The 25,180-nt window shown below is 37.3% G+C and overlaps 1 protein-coding gene across 1 annotated transcript in view; it reads right to left on the bottom strand.

Moving 5' to 3' along the window:
* Positions 1 to 23,034, bottom strand: part of LOC111510323 (melatonin receptor type 1C) — a 35,306-nt gene extending 12,272 nt beyond the window's left edge. Inside the window, 3 exon segments of the mRNA XM_074176255.1 lie at positions 11,489 to 11,561; positions 11,564 to 11,935; positions 22,840 to 23,034. Coding sequence (XP_074032356.1) covers positions 11,489 to 11,561; positions 11,564 to 11,935; positions 22,840 to 23,020 — 626 coding nt within the window. The 5' untranslated portion in view covers positions 23,021 to 23,034.
* Positions 23,035 to 25,180: the final 2,146 nt, after the last annotated feature.

Genomic DNA, 25,180 nt, shown 5'->3' with positions numbered 1-25,180 from the left:
AGAACCATGTTTTTTGTATGTTGTATAAACTCTAAAGAGTTTTTATACTAAAATCAGCAGTCGCCCATCATATTTTGCAACAAAACCATTCCATAGACTTCAGTTCTTTAAGATTAGTTAGACAAGTTAACAACAACAGGCAACTAGATGCATATGAGAGTGTAGAAATAAGTAAACATAATAATATTATGAATAACGATAACGGACCAATACCAAATACCAATACTATATAGCTTGTTGAAATAATATTGTTGGGTTTACTGATTACTACAAAAAGACACATTGTAAATATATTTAGATAGGCAATATTTTGAAACTAATTTTATATAGCTGAATATTGTTCTATAAATAGCTGTAACATTTAAACATACATAAGGCCAATTGTAAAATTAATTTAGGGTGGTACACTTGTATGGGTGGTATTACTGATTACCTACCTGTATGATGTACCTGAATAGCATAAGTAGCTTTAGTTTTGAGTAGTTTCTAGTTTTATCTCCCTCTTGAAGATGATCACTTGGTGATCGAAACACGTGTCGAGGTGTAAAAATAACGATTTGGTGTTGGGAAAAAACTCCAGTAATATTCATTACTACACCAAAGGTTCCAAACAGTACATCATAAAATTGGTCCTAGAGTTGAATATAGTGCTAAGAGTCACACGTTGAAAGATATCTCCTCGTTAATTCTCATCTCGAAAAAATCTCGACTTCTGAAGGTTGCTGCCGTTGATCAAGTGTATTTGATTGGACTAATTAGGTGTGAGGTAGATAATACCACAAAGTGAGTTCATATCCGATACAAATTCAGTTGAACCACTGGAAAATGCGTGATTTTAGGAATACTTCTGCCTGGAATATTCCGCTGTGAAGCAGTTTTCGAGTAATGGCTGACTTGTCAAAGCATCAATAATGATTGGTCTATATTTAGCTGAAACGAATTCCATAATGGCTTTTCGTATTTTGAATTATGTGCTATTCCATCCGTTTTCCTGACATTTCCATACCGCTCCCACTTTATATCACCCCAGGGGAGTGCGAATGTTTGCTCTCTATTGTATCCAAACACACTTCAATTAAGTTGCATCGATCTCAGAGCAACACTATTCTTGAGTTCAGTTTTACTGCCTTCAGCCATTTACTCGAGGACGTAACCCTGAACAGTTTACTTTGATTCACAAGAGTGGAAGCTGTTGAAACGAAAACTTAATTTATCATAACACATCTGTCAATCAAGAATTTTTATTCAAAAGTCATGCCATAAGACCTCAGAATTTTATCGATGAATTTTAATTTTCAAACAAATTATTTATCATCAATGAGAAATTATATATTATCTCAAGTCTGTCTATTCGCAAAACCTGGAATGCTCTCTCAACGTTCTTAAAAAAAACAATATTTATTACTAAATGAAAAAACTGAATTCTATAGCAATAAATTTTTAATCAAACAAAACTTTTACTTTGTGGCCTGTTTATGAATAAATACATTACACATATTATAAATTGTTGTTTTGAACATTCATATTTTCCAGATTTGTGAAAAATTGCTGTTGGAAAACCCATTCCCAAGAATAATGATCCAGCCAGTTATTCTGATCTCAGAATTATCAGTATACTCCGGGCCATGTCAAAATTTCTGAAATAGTTATTCATCCACAAATAATTGAGTATTTCAAAGCTAATAATTTGTTATCACCATCGCAATGTGGTTTCAGGCAAGGCTTCAGTACAGGTATAGCTCTTGCTACTGTTACACAAGATATTGTTGAAGGACTTGATGAGGTAATGATTGGTACTCTGGTTTAACTAGATTTTTCAAAAGCTTTGGATACCATCAATCATGAGCTAGTGCTAGTACTTGATACTCAAATATTTTTGTTTTGATAGTGCTGCCTTATTTTTCATATGGTCTTATTTACTGGGTACTTAGATTTCAAAAAGTTTTAGTTGATGGTCACTACTTCTTATCTCCCACAGGGTTTCATTTTGGGACCTTTATTGTTCATCATTTATACCACTGACATTATCTCATCCTTCAATAACTATAAAATACAAGCTTATGCTGATGACGTACATTTATATATGAATTTCGAATCGAAGAGTATGCTAAGGGACAAAATCTCTTTACCGCTGATCTAGATTTGATCAATCAGCCATCCAGTAAATATTAGAAATAAAAACAAATTAACTATGCCACGACATCGCACTGCTCAGTTTCAAAGATCAATTCTTTTCGGTGTCTGAGCACTCACCGGTAATTGTTTTTTTATTTCTGTATGTTAGCATTCATTATGGAGTGGTGCTTGTTGGTTGTGTTTGAGTAGCTCTAGATAGACTTTGCCAATGAGTACCAGAATCTCCTGTTACTTTTTTCCTATTCATCTTTGTATTGTTTCATGTATTATCCATAAAGCCAATCCATTGTTATTATAAATGAATTCCCACAATGCTAATTTTCATTAGGTAAATTCAATTCCCTGTTATTTAGCAATTTCATGAGAGCAAACAACATGATAAACCTATGAGTCCATAAAACGAGTGGTTTCATCTATTGCTAGTTGCTCGATTGGCATAGCAGCAAAAAAATACTGTGAAAAAATATCGATTACAGAAATGAGAAATACAAAATATGAATGTTTCTAACCAGAAATAAAAAAGTGTTAATGAATAACAGAAATAATATTATGCTTAACAAAACATGCACTCAACACCTAAAATGAAACGAGCATTCAAAATATGAGAACAACAAAGTTAGGTAATTAATCCGAGAATGTTTAATACTTAGGTACATTTTAGACAATCGAAACTTATATATACATCTTTAATTGAACCATTATTGAGATACTATATAGTAATGGGGAGGATCATATAATAATGCATTATAAAATTTGAAAACTACTCACAACATGTATATTTCCTTAACTTAAGACAGAAATACTATTACTGTAACTCGCCACCATACTGAGTTTTTCAAACGGTCGTTTTCTTATTGTATTGTTAACCGTCTCAATCACTTACCTCACCACTACATAAAATCAAATGAGTTCTTTTTGACTATTATTTTTCCCTATAACAATACATTATTCGGATTGAAATATCGCTGAGCTTTCACTCTTTCTCTATTGATTTGATTTAATTTACTGATTCATTACTCCAGTTGCTGTCTATGACTTCTTTCTTGGGGTTAGATGGAAGAACAGATGTATGTTAACTGTTGAATTATTTTTCATATTGTACAATCTAATTATTACATACAAACTGAATGTCACCCTAACTGCATGAACAAAATATGACTCATTTTTATTAATTGGTATTATTGGTATTATTATTAATATTTTTTAATATCGAAGTATGCGCTGGTCAGGTCCTATCCCCCGAAGCCCCGATACATTCGGGAGGGCGCCCCAGCATTATCAACCAACGACCACTCCCCACACCGTGGGGTAAGTGATCATTGGATCCGAGAATCATGTGCCCTGAGCAAGCACAGTGAGCCAAGAATGACAGCCTTCTGCAGCTGTCCGGCTAAGATTTCTGCCTTACTGCGGCAGGCCGGTATGATTTTAAGATTCGAGAGTAGAAAGGGCATCATTCCAATAATCAGAACAACCATCATGACAGAGTGGTCTGGATAGAGTCTGCGGAGTTTGAAGAGAAAATCTCGATATTTTATCCGTTTTTTCTTCAGACGATATTTGTCTCGCCAGGAGCTGAAAACTCCACGATAAATATCGTTTTGCTCTGGTGGTCGAGAACGACTATATTAGCTTGTATGAGCCTGAGGGTGGGGAACGAATAGTTCCAATAAATTCGGCACTTCTCGTTTCCCACAACGGATTCAATATCCCCCGGAGCGTAGGGCAACACTGGTGACTCGTCAATACCGTAAGAGTTCCGTAGATGGTGATATAGCACTCTAAGGGCCTCGTTATGTCGGTAGATATAGGCCGAGACTGCATATGCTGGACATGCTGATAGCAAGTGCATTGGAGTCTCGGGGGCCTTGCGGCAGGCCCTGAATCTTATGTCAGGAACCTCTATACCCATCACGCGACTGCAGTATACTAAGGTGTTGAAGACACCATCTTAGCAAGCCATGATGAACCCCTCAGTTTCCGACTTCAAACCCACTCGACCTAAGGAAAGCAAAAGTCAGGCTCTTTGATAAGCCAAGGTCTTCAATTTAATTGAAGAAGACCCGATGCATTGGCTTATTCTTGTGTTTCCGCAGAAGTGAGGTTATCTCTACGGCTTTTATATGAGCTTTCTGCTGAACGGGTTCCAACTCGATGGCAGAGTTTTGGTCACCTCGTTCAGTGTCGAAAACTATACCGAGTTCATCAGCTGCTCGGGCAGCTGCCCTAAAGAGAAATGCTCCAATTCCTGGTCTCTCATGGTCACGAACTATGCAGAGAAGTTGATCTGAAATCCTGACGACTTAAAGGCTATATCCAGTATCATTCTGTCATGTAGACACTCCAAACTCAAAAGTCCACGGCCTCTCTGTTGTCGGGGGAAGTACAACCGTGGGACGGACGATTTGGGATGCAAACTCCTATAGAGATGCATCATTTTTCGGGTCTCTACGTTGAGTTGAGACAGCTCCTCCCGAGTCTACTTCACTACTCCAAACGAGTAGAGTAAGATTGGAACGGCAAGCATATTTGTTGAAGCAACTTTATTCTTCCCCGACAGTTCCGATGACCCGATCTGTCGAAGTTTGTGCTGATACTTGCCGCGGAGAGAGTTATTCACTGCTGTTACATCTTTTGAGTGGCGTTGTTCCACCCTGAGGTGAGTATACGTCTCTCCAGCATCCAAATGGTGTAGGATGCTTCCATCTACGAGCTGCACATCCTCTCCATCGTCCCCGTATCGTCCTCTTTTGAGATGGATCATTGCACAAATGTTTCCCCACTGATAAGCTTTGCAAAGAACTAGATATCTTCAACATTGACGAATTACATATGCACCAATGCTTGCTATAAATGCATAAAAAACAAAGCCAACCATGAAACCCAACAAAACTAATCCAACCCGATTCATCACGAACCAATCGATTGATATACTTAGAAAAAGTCACTCCCATTACAGCATTTTTAATATAGTTCCGAAACTATATAACAAACTACCACTTCATATATAAATATATAAACTCAGTTCGTTCAAATACCAAATAAGAAAAGTTATGAATGAAAACAAAATATACTTATAAATGAAAATAAAATAAACAAAAATGAATGAATAAATATGAATAAATGATAAAATGAAAAAGCACTCCTCAATTTCACTCATTTCTACTCAATTGTATTCAAAATACCCATATATTATTTATTCGCCAGTGTTTTCATACAAAAAAAACAATTTTTTTCAAATCCCTTGACACGATCAGTTTGCACTTCTTCAAACATCAAAGCATTAAAATTAAAAAACAAAATACAAAAATTATAACTTGATGGATGTAGCCGTTACTATGTGGTAGGAGATCATGATGAAAAGAGAAATGAAAATTTCTATGGTTTTTACCACTTTTATTTGTAACTAACGTTACTGCAGTTTCGTCCTATATGGACATTTTCAAACATAGAAAAAAAATTATCTTTCTTCGTGTAAAAATATGCACTACAAGCACTTATGCTAAGGTAATTTCTGTACAGGATTACATAATATGTAACAACAATATAAATGAAAATGTACCATGTACACTATAGAGATATAAAACAAAAATACTAAGTATTCCCTTCATAAACAGCTTCATGTAATATCTTGTTTTATAGGTAACATCTCTGTGATTTTACTAAGCCGATTCTTTTTAAAGCAGCACCACGGTTCTTTTCCAAAATGGTCCCTATATAAAGTCTTCGTTTGTAGGTATAAATGTCATTTTTGATCACCTCAACCTGCGAAATTTCTCCCAAAGTGGTTGGTATCAGAAAAATATGGTGGAGCATTTATTCGAAGTTCAACTCTGCACAAGAACTGGGCAGAAATATTTACAGATTACGAAGGAAATGCACAAGATCCACAGAAAATTCTGGGGTACTCCAATTTTTTTCAATATTGTGTGTCATTGTGAATACGCAATAACTGCCTTAAGAAAAAGATTCTCCATTAGCTTAAAAGCATCTTCGTTATTATTGTTAAACGTTTATGAATATAAATTTCCAATAATAAGGTATACATACCACTCTAAAATATATTCTATCGTAATCACATTCATACTGCATTGGAATAAAAGTGTATACTATACTCCTTCTAGGATATTATTTATCATTTCTCGTAATTATGATGAATGTGATACATGTGGATTATTTGTTTCTTTTCAGGTATTTCCAGCTGTAAGTATCATGTATTTCTAATCGATACTTGATGACCTGTTTATATACTCCAATGGACAAGAAAAAACCTTGGAAAATTGCTCTAACGGAAAATGTGAGAAAATAGACGGATTGATGTTGCTGAAATTGCATTTTTTCATCTTTTATCGAGATTCCAAATCTATGAAGGATTCGATTTGGAGTTGATTGGATAATTTTATTGCAAGCAACTGTTTATTTCATAACATTTTTCATTATTATTACTAATCCACAGGATGGGAAGAGTAGTACAACGATTAAATGAAGGCAATGCAATTCGGCATCTACGATGCACTTAAATAATACTTCTACAATCTTTTCGTAAAGTTAGCGTTACCTTAGTAGATAATAATAATTATAATAATAATCACAACTGTGTCAACGAGTTGGAACCCGTTCAGCAAAAGTCTCATATGAAAGCCACAGAGATCACCTCACTTCTGAGGCAACACAAAGATGAGCCAATGCATGGGTTCTTCTTTAATAACATTGAAGACCTTGGCTTATCAAAGTGCCTGACTTTCGCTTTTCTCTTTCTATTATATATCAACGACTTACTGGAAAAACCAAGAATCCGATATATTGCTTTGTTGACAACAGCAGCACACTTGTCTCGTTTTTCCATTTGGATTCCAGGACATCGGCGGCGAATTCACATCTTCACCGGCAGCAGGAGGTTGCATATCTTAATGAGGATCTAGAAGTAATTTCGAACTAGAGTGAAAGTAACCAAGTTCAATTCGATGCCACAAAAACCCAGGCATCGGTTTTCTCCAAAAAGATAAATGTCTCCGAACCGAATATAATAATGTCAGGTCAGACAATTCCATTTTCTGCTTTGGTAAGTTTGTTGGGGGGTTAAAATGGACACCAAAATGTCTTGGCACAATCATATCGCTGAAGAAGAATCAGAAAACTTTGCACACCTCAACAACTTTCGATACTTTTCAGAGCTCAGATCAGACCTTTTTTGGAGTATTGTTCTCATATATGGAGCTCCGCCCCTAAGCATACCCTGAAGCTGCTGGATTCCATCCAGAAAAGAGTCTTCCGCCTGATTGGAGACGCGAACTTCACTTGCACTCTTGATAGTCTGGAACATCAATGAAAGGTTGGAGATTTGTCTCTCTTCTATAGATACCTTCACGAGAAGTGTTCAACTTACTTGGCATATTTAATTCCACCAAGAGCGGTACATATCAGAAATACGGGACGGACTGTGGCTGCTCATCGTTTTGAGGTTCAACTCAGTACACCTCGAACTTCACTTCAAGAACTCTTAGTCTACCTTAGTCGCGTAATGGGTATAGATGTTCCTGACACAAGGTGCAGGGCCTACTGCAAGGCTTCCGAGACCCTAATGCAATTGCTGTCAGCATGTCCAGCATATGCCGTCTCGACCTTTATCCATCGACATAACACGGCCCTAAGAATGCTTTATTACCATCTACGGCACTCTTACGGTATTGACGAAAAACCGGTGTTGCCCTACGCTCCGGGAGATATTGAATCTGTTGTGGGGAACGAGAAGTTCCGAATTTACTGGAACTCTTCTTTTCCCCAGCTCAAGCTGACGAGCCTGATGTAGTCCTTTTCGATCACTAAAGCAAGACAATATTTGTCGTGGAGTTTTCAGCTCCCGGCGAGACGAATAACGTCTGAAAAGAGAAGTAAAACGGATGAAGTATGAGATTTTCTCTTCGAACTCCGCAGACGCTGTCCAAACCACCCTGTCAAGAAGATTGTTCTGATTATTGGAGTCCTTGGTGGAATGAAGCCCTCTTTACTCTCGATTCTTAAAATCATTCTGGCTTGCCGCACAAAGGCAGAAATCTTAGCAGGACATATGCAGAAGGCTGTTCCTCTTGGCTCACTATGCTGGCTCAGGGCACATGATTCTCAGACCCAATGATCACTTACTCCACGGTCGTTGGTTGATAATGATGGGTCGCCCTTCCGAATGTACCGGGGCTTCGGATGATAGGGCCTGACTAGCGCATACTACGGTAAAAAATGTTGATAATACGTTTTTATTCACCATAAAAGTACAATCAAAACAAACAAAAAGAGGAAAGGGGAAAGAGGAAACAACTTTCAGTACAAAGATTAATAGGCAGAGTATCAGCCAAGGCTGTTTTTCAACTCAAATTGTAAATAGCAATCATTAAACAATAATAAAGAAGTCGAGTTGGCAGTGAGACTGTCATGACAATGTCAGAAAATGCATGCAACCGCGGTAGAAAATTCATTTTTGTAATGCCAGGGTCGGAAACAGTTAAGAGACTAGACACTTAGTAAGTCTTTAGTCTATTTTTAAAGTGTTCTGTGGTATAACATCTAAACTCACGGGGTAGTTAGTTGATTGTAATATTTAGGTGAATTATACGAGAAGTAGCGGGTGAATATGGAAGATTTGTGTTTGGGTATGACTATGTATGGAATTTCCACGCCTAATGGTTTTATACTTTTTTCATCTGATCAATACCTTAGATCCCTGAAGAGTGTGGTGTGATGACTGCTACCTAGGACCTTTCGAGTTATTTTTTAGTTTTCAGTGCAGTATCTACATCATTATTATCTTTTTTTTCAATAAAACCGTTTGGAATAAGAAAATGTTTGTACTTATTTCATTTTCAAGTTTACAGTTTCTAATTGTGTTACTCAATTCTTCTCATTCTGTTAAGTTCATTTAGTGTCTCAGTCAAGCCCAGTCCATTATTAATAATAATAATAATTTATTTGCTCATAATATTTAGATGTACAACAGAGTGAGTAACAATAATAGCAAATAAAATAGAAAACCCATAAAAGGTGAAACCTTGTGCATGGGTATGCTACTAAAATATGAGTCTGATCTATGAAATATAATAATAAGGTGAAAATAATAATATTAAATATAATAAAAAAGCAGAATGATAAAAGTGTGTTATGTTCACTATAAGTTTAGATCAAAGAGTTATACGATGATAATAAAATATAACAATAAAAGTGAATTGAGTATGCAATATATTCAAAGCAGTTCAAGTAAAATGTACTTTAAAGTTTCAGCGTGTTTGTGCCATCTAAGATTTTGGTCTATAATGAGACCTAGATATTTTATATGTTCTCTCCTTTCGATGTCAATGATATATTATTGTTTATATCAACTGTAAATTTACTATATGTGGGTAAGTTGTTGTTATAAATTAAGAAGGCAATAAAGTGGGTCTTAGAAAAGTTTTATGGTCAGTAGCCTGCTGTCGAACCAATGAAATAAAGTTTCCAATTCCCTTTCGGCGATAAATTTCAGAATGTTTCAATACTTGCCACGAAATAGAAGGGCGGTGTCGTCGGCAAAGCTTATAATAGTCACTTCCACATCAATATTGTAGAGATCATTGATATAAATATTGAATAGAATAGGTCCAAGCACCGTTCCTTGGGGCACGTTACACTCAATGACTTGATCTGAACTCTCTGTTTTCTGTTCGATAGTAACTAGTGACAAGTTTCAATGGTTCACCTCTGAAACGTATATTTTCTAATAATCTTAGTAACCTGTGGTGACACACTATGTCGAATAACTTTGCCAAGTCATCGAAGACACATAATGAGGTTTCTCCTATGTCCATCGTCTCATAACTTTTTTATATATTTCTCTATTCTTATTTTTGGAATTTTTTCAAAAACATTCCGATATGGCTCATTAAGAAAATTGGTCTGTAATCAGTTTGTTTTTTTTATCTACAATAATTTTTTTTCTTTGAAATCATTTTGTCTTCCTGTATTTTTGTCAATTTGATACCCATATTGAGGTATTTGTGAAACAATATGTAATCCGCCATATTTTTTTGGCTGCCATCTTGGATTTACAGTGATATAGAGTTAATGAATTTGTATTGTCATCAAAACTAAATGAGGGTACTAAATATCAGTACTAAATTTACACTAAATGTGTGAATTAGTTCACTTGAAAACAAGGATAGAGTATTACATCAGATCGGACTTCCATTGTCTAATATAATATAACTAGACCGTGCTTTCGGGCTATGTAATACAAAGGAAGGTCTCAAAAAGGAACTAGGCATCATCAAAAATGACTTTCAATGGAATGGTTACTCCAGAGTGATGGTGGAACAGGCTTTAGCTAGAACACAGTAAGAGCTCCACAAGGAAGAGAAGCCGCCACAACCAGTAGTTGTACTTCCCTACATCAGAGGAGTATCGGAAAGGATAAGAAAGATTGGGTCCAAGTAAAACATCAGGACCTGCTTCAGATCTGGGAACATTATCCGCAGCAGCCTCACGAAAACCAGGCCACCAAACGATTCCAAGAATTGCATTTACCGGATACCCTGCGAGGCCATTGAAAGTTCGCATTGCTGAGCACAAGAAACACACACAGCGAGGAGAAACCAGCAAATCCGGAATATCAGACAATGTTTGGACTCATCATTACAACATCAAGTGGGCTCAAGCTGAAATAATCCACAAAGAGGAACAATGGTTTGGGAGACAATTCAAAGAAGCCGCGTATATGTTGTCCAACAACGCATTTAGTCAAGCTAGCGTAGAGATACGTAACATATGGAAACCTCTAATCAAGACAAAAACGACCAACTCCCGCCAAACGGTCATCTCCCGCTAAAACCAATGAAGCGGAGAGGGAAGAAGGGGTAAGTGAAAGTACTCGAATGACCTATAAATAGTCACATTTCAGAGGAATAAGTCCAGTTATCACCAGAAGATGATTGTGTATACTAACAATCGAAACGTCGTGACATAACTTGGTTTGAAATCTTTTTAATTTTCATTTTTGTTAATGATATTTTTTAATTTTTCAGCTTTTATTAATATTTCAATTTTGATTTTTTGGTTGTTGCTTGCATGTTATTTCTTTGTAATTACAGTTTTTTGTTTAATAAAATTGTTATTTTCGGTTAATCTTTTTATTTTTTTTCATGGATTTCAAATTAATTTATATTATATTAGACAATGGAAGTCCGATCTGATGAAATACACCACGAAACATTGTCAACCACCTTCAAACAAGGATAGAGTAATTGAGAACTTTTCAATTTTTTATTTCAAGTTCCCGGAAATTCTGATAATCTCCATTTTAAGAAAGTTCTAAAACTCTGAGTAAACTTACCTGCGAACTTGGAAACCAGCTCTTACATAGGAGATGAGCGTGATTGTCATAGGTAGAAACACTAGAACGGCCCCACCGTGGCTTGATATGGGATGAGTCCTGAATATTTCCTCGTGCAATAATCGAAGGATAAATCTTTAGTGAACTGTAGTCCAGAAATACAGGAACATACACTCCATAATACTAGGAGAATGATGGTTATTTTTCTACGGGTCAGCTTATCGTAGCAATTCTGTGAGAAGCAAAGGCGAAAATAATTCTCTACCGCGATTGCTGCTAATGACAGAACAGTGACCAAGAAACACAAGGTAGCGAGGAACCATTGGAATCTGCAAACGACCAAGTTGTTGTCGCGCAGGCCTGCCAAAATGACGACCGCTGACGCCGGGACCACCAGACCTGAGACTAGGAAATCTGCCAGGGCTACGTTAACGAGAAATGTGTTTCCTGAAAGAATAAAAAATAAAGTTATGTGATGAAAGGATTATATAGACTTTTTTTTAGCTGATTCTACTACTGCTATCTCGGAAACGGTGAGACTTGCAAGGTCAGTTGAATTGGGCAAACGTTTCCTCAATAATATCTCTCCCAGGTTGGGAATATGAGTGATTGTTTTTGAAATATAATGGGCATCTCCATTCCATAGACTTTATTTCATTGAAATTAGTTAGACAAGTAAACAACTACAGGCATCTAGATGCCTATGAAAGTGTAGAAATAAGTAAATATAATAATATTATGAAAAACGATGGCAGACCAATACCTGATAGTATACTATATATCCGACTATTACATAAAGACACATTGTAAAATCAGTTTAAGACTAGTAGATAAGGCAATATTGTGAAATTAATTTAAGATACTCAAGACGTGGGTACGTAGAAGAGGTATAATATGGTATAAATAAGGATAACTTTGTAAGTATGATTAGTTTGATCTTCCTCCTGAAGATGATCACTTGGTGATCGAAACAGATGTCTACTCAGACAACTTCGTCAGAATAATAAAATCTTTAATGGAATGTTATGGTGTGATGAGAGTAGATTCACGAATAATGGAAGGTTTGAAAGAAATATTTATTATCACTGACTACAAGAACATTCCTTCTTACATAGAGCTACAAATTTCAAGGAGAGATTCGGAGTTGATGTTTGGCTTGGTTTGCTAAACATCAATATTGTAGATGCTTACTTTTTGAGACATCTTTGACGGGGGAATTATATTTGGAATTCTTGTCGGAGACTCTAATTGGGTTGTTGGAAGATTTGCCTCAGAATATTCTGAAAAAATATTAATATTTACAATATGATGAATCCCCACCACATCGCTGAACTATTTACAGAAATATCCTTAAAACGACAATGCCAGGACGATTGGTAGGAAACAGTGGTCCTATAAAATGGTCACCAAATTTTCCTGACCTAACCTTTCTGGAGTTTCCGTTGTGGGGTTTTATCAAAGACAAGGTATTCAGCTCAACTTTTGGCAATGTTGACTAATTGAAAGACACAATAAGCAGGGCTCCCGTGAGTTGGGCTACCTATCGAGCGTGTTCCCAGGTGGCGTACAGGGAAACGAAGGGGGGTGGGGCTGTGCCAATATGTGGACTTACGGACGGGATCGCCGGACTCCTGGTCAGTGGCAGAAATAAGTAAGGTAAGGGGAACTGAAACTCCCCAAATGCCTTTGCGAAACATGCCACCGTGGACCAGCCTACCCAAGCTAAGGTGTAAGGAATCGTCCGACAGCTGAATGGCCGCAGGGTGATATGCGGTCACGAACGATCCCCTTGGGGAACCGGGCGAAACCTCATTGTAATCAGCCTTCCTCTGGTAATGCGGGGCTCTGCCAGAGGTGATCAACTCTTTCCTTGCTACTCGTGGGAACACACATGAATGACACGAACAAACAGACACAACAAAAACCAATCCCGAGGCTGGAAAGAAGTGCTCACGTCAATTTATGGCGGTGGCTGGAGATGAACAGAAATGTTCACCCAAATATACCGCTCGAAATGAGGCTGGACATAGCAGATCACCTCGTGATGTAATACAAAGGCCAAAGCATCAGCGCATTTGCGGCACCGAGGCCAAAAGGAGAAAGAAAGCGAAAAAGGCAGAAGTTGCAGCAACTATAAGTGTACCCCAGTCCATATCCAACAGTAAGGGCACTTCCTGCGGCGGGCGCCAAGATCTCCGCCTTGAATAAAGGCAAGGAACCGGCTGTCCCTGCAGGAAAGCGCGCTCACTTGAACACCTCCATTAGGGGAACCCCAGGAAGGTTGAAGAAGCCGCGCAATGACAGTAATGTCGTTGCACCTTCCAAAAACTTCGCGGAAGCCGCCGTGAGGTACCCCAAGGTTGCCAAAGAGAGTGTGTGTTCGGCGAGTCTTGTATTTTCAAACGGTTGTTTGGATGTTGTTTTGATGGAATAGATTAAATATACATATATCGTAGTGGATATTTTGTTGGATAACGAAATATTTCTTCTTTTTTTTTCTTGTCACAGAATACCACGTTCAACAGATTTTTACGGGGATACATCTCAAATCAACTGGCACAAATACGCAATTATTTATGCAGTATTTCTGTAAGTCAAAAATGCCGGTAATTTTTCAAATCCAATCTGCGGGTTTAGTTTTTCAGGAAACAGCCCAGATATGCAAGCTTTTTGTTCGAGTTGCCATATATTTGGTATATTATATCCCGGATAACCAGCCTACATTAAACATTATATTCGGGAACTCAAGCCAAACAGAATTTCAGTGACCTGTATAAATCCATGGCCAGAAAGAATTCCGAAAGAATTTAATACCATTGAAAAAATAGTTCTGGTCATCTGAGTATAGTCTAGAAGGCCTGTTGAAGATATCTCATATACAGTGTGTCAATTTGAAAACTTCCCACCCTCAATATCTCCCTTCCAGTACATAATATGAAAAAATGGTCAGACAGGTCAACTTTATTTGCAAGGGGGACACTCTGAATGAATATTTTCAACCCTCGGGGTTCAACCCCCTAGGAGGGGTGGATGTTACCCTCAGAATTTCAAATGGAAAGGGGGGTCAAGTGGCACATCATTTTGAAGGGCATTCAATTCTCTTGCCAATGATACCTTTTTCATTAGTTTTTGATGAGCAGTTTTTGAACAATAACGTTCCAAACGAACGGTGATTAGAAGTGAATAAGAATAAATGATTAAAACTCGCCCGCACTAGATGTTTGGTATTCAGGTTGGTATTCAAAACAAATGATTGTAATGGACTATTGGAAAAGGTGAGCATCGTACTAGGTAGCATCGTTCCAACCCTTGAGTAATATTCGAATTCGTGGATGTGAGAGGAATGTAGAACTACTTAGTTAACGAAATACGCATCGAGTGCAAACAAAAAATACTAAATTGCAAAAAACAAATTTCAACCATCTTGTTACGCTTTATCTGATAATATGTTCAAAATGTTGTCCATTCTGCTCTAAACAGTAATACAGTCTGTTTTCGAACTCCTCTCGAACATTTTGGAAAACTTCACCACTAATTGACCGGCATGCTGCTGTAATTCGTCCTTTGAGGTCATCCATATCAGTGGGCTGTGTTTTATAAACGACAGATTTGAGATATCCCCAAAGAAAAAAATCTAATGGAGTCAAATCCGGTGATCTCGGTGGCCACTCAATTGATCCCCTTCTGCCAATCCATCTCTCCCGGAATCGCTCGTTCAACCATTGTCGGACGGGGCGAAAATAATGAGGTGGCGCACCGTCCTGTTGGAAATGTAACAAATCTTCCTGCAACAGTAAATTACCGTGTGCATCAATTTGAGTTTCGAGCTCGTGAGTTATAAGTGGATCGATAGGTGCTTGAAGCATATCTAGGTACAGATCACCATTCAAGTTTTCTTCAAAAAATAAAGGTCCGATAATGGCATTTCCAAGAATACCAGCCCAAACATTAACTTTTTGTGGGTGTTGTGTATGTCCTTCTCGAAAATTGTGAGGGTTTTCGTCACTCCAATAGCGACAATTTTGCCTATTAACATTGCCATTCAGGAAAAATGAACATTCATCACTGAAACAGATATTGAACAGAAGATTAGGTAAAGCATTGATTCGAAGAGTCATGATTTCACAGAATTCTATTCTTCTGTCATAATCATCCTCATGGAGCTCGTGGAGAATCTGCATTTTATATGGATGAAATTTGTGCATTTTCAGTGCTTTCCTTACAGTCTCGTGTGACATTCCCGTCTGTTCTGCTACTGATCGTAAGGAGCTAGTCGGCTCTGCAGCAAATGTTCCCAACACCTCAATTTGAGCATCCTCATTCAGTACTCTGGGGTTATTCCTTTTTTTATTCTTCACCGAACCAGTTTCGGAAAACTTTGTCACCAAATCAAGCACATACCGGTGACTTATATTAAGATTTGGATTTCTTTCATTAAAAAGAGATGCCGCCCTTCGTGCGCACTTGCCCACCTCTCCATAAATAAAAATTATTTCAATTCGGTCTTGGATAGTGTAAACCATTCTTACAATTTATACACTTTCTAAGGTATCGCTGATCAGCTCAACAAATGAAACTGAAATGATAGTACTACCAAATGGCTTGAATGCGATGAACACCTTTTTTGCTCAAAAAACGATACTTTTTATAGCAGAAGTAACAAAAAAGGGATAAGAGTTTTAAATCCGATAATAAACCCAAATGAAAGTCACCGAAATCAGATAACTAATTAATGTAAATTTTTTGAGGCTTGTCTAATTTTACCCCTGATGGAAAGTTGAAAAGCTGACCCGTCATCACAAGTTTTACTTATAAGAGAGTCAATAAATTGTATTTCTTTGCATACTAACTTGATAACCAGGCATTTTAGTATAGGCCAATTCTAATTACTTCTATTAGTTTAGAACTACATTTTCGGATACTGCTGATCGGAAAATAATAAATGAGGGCACCGTCGGCAAGCGAATTGAATGCCCTTCAAAATGATGTGCCACTTGACCCCCCTTTCCATTTGAAATTCTGAGGGTAACATCCACCCCTCCTAGGGGGTTGAAAATATTCATTCAGAGTGTCCCCCTTGCAAATAAAGTTGACCTGTCTGACCATTTTTTCATATTATGTACTGGAAGGGAGATATTGAGGGTGGGAAGTTTTCAAATTGACACACTGTATACCATATTTCTTATTTTAGAGCTTTCATTTTCATTTTCTCGAAGCAAATAGATCTCATCAAAGTATACTGCAGCTACGAAAGCATCTTCCGGAAATATAGTTACCTCGTGTTCTCGTGTCGTAAATTTTATATGACAGACATAAACAACATTATTCTCGCTCGTTGAATTAATGAGAGTTTGAGCAATTGATAACTTCGACAAGATGAACATGATGTAGGCTGAATAGGAGATAATAATACGGTTTTATAGATATGTCGTCAATTATTCTGGGCAATAATTATAGAGCCTCCAATGTTACTAGGTTAGTTTCAATTTGAATAAGAGGAAATATCAAATTTTTCCTTATTGAATGTGTGTAAAACAAATTTTTGAATACTGTATGAAATGTAACACTCCATATTTAATGCATTTGCACAGGAACGGCAGGAAAAGTTTTAGAGTGCAGTGACGATCAGAAAAAAACGATACTTTCCCCGCTCAAATCCTCGAAAAATATATTCAATGTGTAAAAAGGTCACTTGAGAAGAAGAACTCATGGTTGTATCAAAATAAACCTAAGAAGAGAAAAGGAAGTAAGATCGAGTACAGCGCAAAACCGCGTCTAGAGAATCAGTCGGATTAACAGTGGAACACTAGATGATGTAGATGAAGGAATCTTCAACTTGTATTTGATATTTTATCAATCTCATTTTTTTTAATATCTTTGCTTCTTCGGTAACGTTATTTAACATTTGCTATTAAAGTGGACACACAGAAAATATATCGCCTTAGCTAGACATTACTGTGCCAGTTTCAGTTATATTTCTTCTTTTCGAAAGAATTGTAAAAATTCCAAAATTGGTGTATTCAATATCCACAATATCAAATGATTTGAATTTTCATATATCAAAAGAATCTTGCAGTTATCAGTAGCTTAGCTCACCCAGATTACAAATAACAGACTCCTGCTAACTTTTTGGTTCTCCAACAACCAATCTCCAAGTTTATACGTCAATATAAAGTCTTCAATGAAATTGTTGACCTTAATGCAATTCAGTTTTGAGTAAATTACAAAAAAATGTTGAAAAGCCCTCTAAACTTTCCAACGTTTGGTAGTACAAACATGCCAAATGGAAAGATCATAAAGAGCATTTTCGGTCAACTCATTCAATATGTCCTCCTGAAAAATACTCAGAACTGTAAATTGATTTAAAAACAAACATTTCTCCACTGGTAGGTATTATGAAGACCTAGACATCTTTAACGTTGACATACTGCATATGCACCAATACTTGCTATATATACATTAAAAAACAAAACCAACTATAAATCCCAACAAAACTATTCCAACAGGATTCATAATAATAATAATAATATCGTTTATTATGCATAAAAATACATTTATACATAAAAGGAAAATGGTTAGCCGAAGGCTATCTTTCACCCATCCCAAAAATTATACAGTGAGTATAAGAACATAATTATAAACATAACAATGATAGAGAAGAGAAAAAAAATAATACATCATATAGTTGCTAATAACTCTTGATATTTTTACCATTATTTTGGTCAATTTAACAATTTCATTGCACTACCATACATTGAATTTAAAATGTTTTAAATTAGCACTGAACAGATTTTATTTCTTCCTTAAATTGATGGATATTATTATTTGAAAGGGGTAAAATTTCATTCAGATGAGAAGGGGCTATATAAGAAAAACATCCTTGAAATTTGAAAGTACGGTGCCTACGTATGTTGTATGAGTTAATTCTCAAATCGACCATATGGTTGTCAGAATGCCTGCTTAATAAACTATATAAATGACTAGGTGTTTTAGTTTGAAACAACTTAAACAAAAACATTTTTATCAAATATTGGAATCTGTACCTCACATTCAGCTCCTTCATTTAAAAAAATGGTGTGACATGTTCACCATATAGTATACAGCATACAAATCGCATGCAAGCATTTTGTATACGTCGTAACTTCTGCTTGTTATATTGCGGCAAAAAATGGTAATACACCGAACAACAATACTCGATATGAGGGTTAATAAAAGTTTTAACTAACCTGAGTTTCATTTCTTCTGATAACTGATACTGAATTTATATAGTGATTTGAGTTTGAAGAATGATACTTTGAAAATGTTTGTCACATATTCATCTTGGTTACGGCCAAGATTTTTAGCACTGTCTACCCAGTCAATGTCTGTGTTATCGAGAGTGAGCCTAAAGTTACACTGAGTTTCTACTATTTGTCTTTGAGACCCTATGCATAAGGCCAAAGTTTTATTTGGATTGATTTTCAATCCATGATTCTTCGATTATAGGAATGTTTTGTGCAAATCTGTGTTTATATTGGCCACGCAACTTTCTGTATCGGTGTTATGAAAAGACAAATATGGCTGTATATCATCTGCGTATAGATGTACTTGACAATGTGATAAGAAAGTGGGGTAATCAAAAATAAACACTGAAAACATCAAGGGCCCTAAAATACTTCCCTGCGGTACACCTGAGATTGTTTCTTTTAGGGATGACCATGAGTAATCATCCAGTTTGACCCTCTGTGATCGGCCTGTGAGATAGCTGGTCATCCATTTAAGAGAAATGTCGTCGAATCCTATGAACTTGAGCTTGCTGATGAGTAAATCGAAATTAACTAAATCCAAAGCTTTACTTTGATCAAGCAGTACTAAAATGGTGACTTTTGATTGATCTCTGAATCTCGCAAGATCGTCGATTACTTTCAAGAGGGCAGTCTGTGTTTCGTGTTTTTTGCGAAACCCACGTCTTTCATATAGGTCCAAAACTATATAACAACTACCACAAACAAGCTGATAACAAATACTCCTCAAGTTTACTGAGGAGTGTTTGTTATATCATTTATTCGTCAATGTCTTTATACAAAAAAAAAATCAAATTCCCAGACACGATCAGTTTGCAAATCTCCAAACATCAAAAAACATGAAAAAAATAATACCTTTCCTCGTGCAGAAATATGCACTAAGCATTTATGCTTAGGTAATTTCTGTACAGGATTATATAATCTGTAACAATATAAATTGTGAAAATGACAATTATGGAATGAATAAAGTTTAATTTGAAGACACTGGAATTATTCCGTCAGACATAGATGCAAATATTTGTTTCAGAGTTGTCGCCTCTGAAAACCTCGCCCACTAAAAGTGGTAGAAAATGTCAACCACAGAAAATCGTATCAAGTTTGTGAGTACTCGCAACAAATGCAAATTGAGAGTTAAACGAAAGTGCCTAATTGCTGATTAGAAAATTACGAATGAACTGAATGTCAGACACAACGGCTCACATTACATTTCTCACACATACGGTAGGTTCGATAGTGATAGAAAATGAAAATTTACTCGCTGAACAACTTGTATCCGATTCTACCATTGCTTTTTTTAAAAAACTCTTTATATTCAGCAAATATTATTTTTGGGCAGTTTCCTATTGAACAAATACTGAAACTCCTGTGTTTTGTAGGTTATTCAATCTACCATTCAAGAAAGGATCTATTTTTCTTGTTGTAAAACTGCTCAAATTCAACCTATACTCAAAATATTACGAAAAACAACCGACCGAATGAAACCAGGTCCCAAAAACAAAGCATTCGGTATTCATCACAAGACAGCGTTGGTCTTACTGGTCTCAAGTGTCTTCAAGGTTGATGTATACCCCATCGAATTTGAATGGCATGTTCAAACCCTTTGAAAAAAATTGGAGAAGTAGTTTCTCATAGTGAAAGTGATTCTGTGAATTTTTGAAAAAATCTGTCGTCTAGTATTTTTTTCTCTTATGTATTGAAAAAATGACACGTGCAATTTTGCTGAAAATTATTGTTGATGTAACTACCACTAACGAGAGGATAGTATATTTCTAGCTCTTCTTCAAAATGTATTGGAAATAATTTTACCTATACTCATGAAATTGTATAGAGCCAGTCTGGCGTGGAACTATATACCATCCAGTTACATCCCTTCTCTTGAAAGGACTTGAGAAGATATTGAACGGACACATCAGTAGGGCAAATCGACAGATTCAGCAGTAAACAAGCTTGTAGAGAAAATTACTAATCCCTTGACAACAAGGAGCATTTGACAATGCACTACCTAGATCTATAAGATCATCTCTGACTAGGAAAGGTATAGAAATCGACCATAACTGGCTGGTTCTGTGCCATGCTGGTAAACAGAACTGCCACTACGACTCTTCCAGGCTGTGGCCATTAGGTTCACGGTCATCAGAGGCTGCCCTCAAGGTGGGGTACTATCTCCCCTTCTGTGGTCGCTCCTGATGGACAGTCGCTTGATGCCGTCGACAGAAGAAAAGGAGATCTGCAAGCTTACGCAGATAACTTTGTCATCTTGGCAAGGTCCACGTCGGAAAGGGTAGTTTGTAATATCCTCAAAAGCATGATGGACGTTGTTCACAGTTGGTGCCTGAGGGAGTAGATGCCTGTCAACCCCGGCAAAAATGTGATAATTCTCTTCACCAGGAGAAGAAACTTGGAAAATTTAACGCCACTTTTTCTCAATGCTGGGGTCATTCCATTTGAAACGGAGGTGGCATTCTCCTTGATGAAAAACTCACCCGGAACGCTCACTTGGAAAAAGTTTTACACAAAGCCAGATTGATCCTATGGAAATGTTGGAGAATTTGTGAGAAAACTTGGGGTTGAGTCCCGAACAAATCCATTGGATTTATGTGATGGTTGTCAGACCAAAGATCACTTATAGTGCAATTGTCTGGTGGCCTAAGGTTTTACAGAAAACGGCTCAGGGGAAGTTCTCTGGTTCACAGAGACAGGCTTGTCTAGATATCAATGGTGCCATCAGTATCACACCATCAGCGGCCATGGAAATCCCCCCGAAATTTTTCTGGAGAGAGAGGCTAGATAGACTGCATATAGACTTGTGTACATTACCACTTGCACAAATCAATTTAATGCAGAGTGCAACAGACTGTTGGTTGACACTGGAAATCATAGCATATACCTCCAACTGTCACCTACAAACTGCCTTATAAAGTACTATTCCCGAGTAGAGAGGACTGGATCCTCCAAGAGAAAGAAATATTAATAGCAAATAGTTGTTGGTTCACAGATGGATCAAAAACATCTTCAGATTCTGGTGCAGGTGTTTTCAATCGCAGATCCAGGACTCTAATATCATCCTGCCTAGGAACCTATGCGACTGTATTTCAACCGGAAATGTATGGTATTGAATTGTGTGTGAAGAGATTGGAAGAATCCAACCTCATACACATGTCAATGAAAATATTCTCAGACAGTCAAGCGGTGTTATAAACTTTTGGCTCCTACCAAGCAACGTCTAAATTGCTAGCAAATTGCCAAAATTGACTCTCCTCGATAGGAAAACTTAACAGATTGTCTCTGGTCGGGATTCCTGGATAAACTGGCCTGGAAGGCAATGAAGCTGCTGACTCCCTTGCAAAAGAGGGACCAGAACCTTTCATTGAATACCTGGATAGCGAGAATATTTATGAACTTCCGGCAGAATCTTCCAGCTTAATAGCTGGGAGCTTAATAGCAAACAGTTTTTGGACTATTGTAGCAATGAACTACTATGTCTAACAGGCCTTCTCACACGTTACTGTTATGTGAATCTTCATATGGAGAAACTCGGACTGTCGGAAGACTGTTTGTGCCTGCCCCGCTAGGGACCGAATCAGATTTTCAGAGTTCGACAGAGCCGTACTCTTACCATCTGCACTGAAAGACCACTCACCATAAAAACTAATCGGCTTCGTTAAGGAGCTGGGTTTATTTGGTCGAGTGTGAATAGGTGTGAGCCACAATAAACCCTTGCGAGTTACGGTGGAGGTTGGAATAGACTTACTCGTTTTGGACCTAACCTAACCTAACTACTACACGAGATAATTCTTGAGTTTTTGGTAGAAATATGTCGGATAGTTTTCAAGATGAAATGAAAAATTAAAAAAATGGGGTTTTCAGTTTTTCTGATTGTCTCATATGGATATATTCTGCTATTTTCGAAAGAAAAAACTCAAGTTGGATGAAAACAATGTAGAAGCTGATATCTGTAGAGTAGGTAGGTCTGGATTCGTATCATTTACTTGACGAAGGAACATTCAACATACAGAATACCTGAAAATAGATAAGTCGCAAAGGTTTCGAAATGTAACTTCTACTTACCACGTTTTCTCAAGTAATCTTCTATCATAACAGCGCTGATCATGAACACGTTCCCAACACTTCCCAATGTTGCGAGAGAAGCAAGCAGTATCAGCCTGGCAAGTCTCGACCAGTGGTCGCTCAGGGTAACAGGAGAAACTGATTCTGTTGGCAAGGCATTTGTAATATTCAGTAGAACCATCACTGTGGCACCTGGAAATGAAAAGAAATCTGGATCAGAATAAAAGAATTATCAATTTCATTGTTTCAATGTTGTAATCAAACGATTGAGTGGATCGATTGATGCGTGCTTCAATCAACTGCAATCAGCGCTCCCACCAGAAATGGGACCAGTGCACACTTGTTGTTCATTCGCTGGTGGTTCATTTCGGTGAGCAATGGTTCCGAACACGGTATTGGCCTTCCTCTCCCTCACATTGATTACCCTCAAGCGGAAAAAACAACAGAAAAAGAAACGACGGTGGTCGAAGGAGTGGTACATGGTGATGATGCAGTTTTCTTGTTTCTGTTGTAAAAGTCCCTGCTCTTCACTTTCCATAATTCCGGACAATCGCGATATAAGTCAATCAATAGGTTACTGAATTCCCGCTCAGAGTTTTCGGGAAGCTCACTTTCCATAGCAGACCCCCTGGTTTCCACCTAGTGACTGACGCAATGCTTGACGAAATTTTCCCTAGACGGTCAACCCCCTCCTTCAACCGCTTGAGTCATTCAAACTTTCTATCAATCACCATCAAGCCTCGCTTCAAGCGTCAAACAGGTTACTACACGGTCAATCACGCGTGTGTCAATCGATTGACTCGAACTTTTGATCAAAATGATTGACCGTCTAGGGCCTCCTTTATACCTAGAAGTTTAGCAATATTTTTATGTTTCTCATTAACATTTGTTGTTGAATAATTTTGATTCATACCATTTCAGTTCCAAAACAAACACTTTTCCCAATCACCCGAAATGCCATACTCTTTTAAAGGCACGTTTTACTAACTAACTTGGTGTCTTCAGGAGATGAGGAAAATTCGCGTCGACAAGAGTATCCCATTTCTGGGGATTGGCAAAAGTGCTTGTTTCACATTAATTTCACGCCAGAGGTTTCAGTTTCACTTATTATCAGCATTGAAGTTGATACTGAGAAATTGTTACTGAAAGAAAATAGGAAACACGATCATTCATTAAATGATTGCAGGCAAAATGAAAGATCTAGGAACTGGTATTCTGTACTATGGCTTACAAAAATTGAAGCATCATCTGGTCAGAATATACCACAATATACTTTCGAGAATATTCACAAGAGAATCAATAACCAAACAGAACCTGAACGAGGTCTGTTCAAAAATTAAGGTGAATTTTCATTTTTTCCAAAAAATGTTTATTTGTTCATCACCTTTTCTGTGTCCTTTTCAACGTAGTCACCTTCAGCTAAATACAATTGTAAAAGCGTTTCTTTCAAATCCTCGAAGCAGTTCTGATATGCACTTTTTAAGTATGTCTTTGAAGTCTCTCAGCGTGATGCAAAAGCAATTTCCACAATACCGGAAACAATAAGGAGTATTATCTTGACCATATTATTATTGACTATATGACCATGTGGCAAAAACAATGAGCAAAACCTTGATATTTCGCTTTATTTGGTCTTGGGTCTCCTAGGCTCTTCCAATGGGACGATTTGACGTTGGTTTCGATATCATAACCATATTTTTTCAAAACAAATCAGAGGCACAACAGGAAATTCCTTAAGGCGCTTTCAGAGCGGTGTCTGTGCGAAAAAAGCGATTCACATTGGATTTGAATCGCTGGAGATTAAATCCATTTGGATAAACGTTTTCAGGAAGTTTATTCCACATAAACGCAGTTCTTCAGATGAAAGAGTTCTTAACCAGTGAAAGTCGAGATGTACTGAGTTGAACCTCAAAACGATGAGCAGCCACAGTCCGTCGCGTTCTTCTGATGTGTACCGCTCTTGGTGGAATCAAATGTGCCAAGTCACTTGAATACTTCCCGTCAAAGTATATATAGAAGAGAGACAAATCTCCAACCTATCTTCAATGTTCCAGGCTATCAGGGTTGCACGTGATGTTTGCGTCTCCAGTTAGGCGCATGTCTCTTCTCTGGATGCAATCCAACATCTTCAGGATATGGTTAGGGGCAGAACTCCATACATGAGAACAATACTCCAAAGAAAGTCTGATCTGAGCTTTATAAAGCATCAGAAGTTGCTGAGGTGTATATAGTCTTCTGGTTCGGAACAGTGTTCCATGCTTTTGAGAAGCAACCTTTGTAATTCCACTGACATGATTGTGCCAAGACATATTGGTGTCCATTTTAACCCCCAACAAACCTA

The sequence above is a fragment of the Leptinotarsa decemlineata genome, unplaced genomic scaffold (assembly GCF_025532065.1).
Source record: "Leptinotarsa decemlineata unplaced genomic scaffold, Ldec_3_MD MMD2_tig00001719_RagTag_RagTag, whole genome shotgun sequence".
Taxonomy (NCBI): domain Eukaryota; kingdom Metazoa; phylum Arthropoda; class Insecta; order Coleoptera; family Chrysomelidae; genus Leptinotarsa; species Leptinotarsa decemlineata.
Note: the sequence above shows the minus strand (reverse complement) of the source record. Positions and strands in the feature narration are given on the sequence as shown.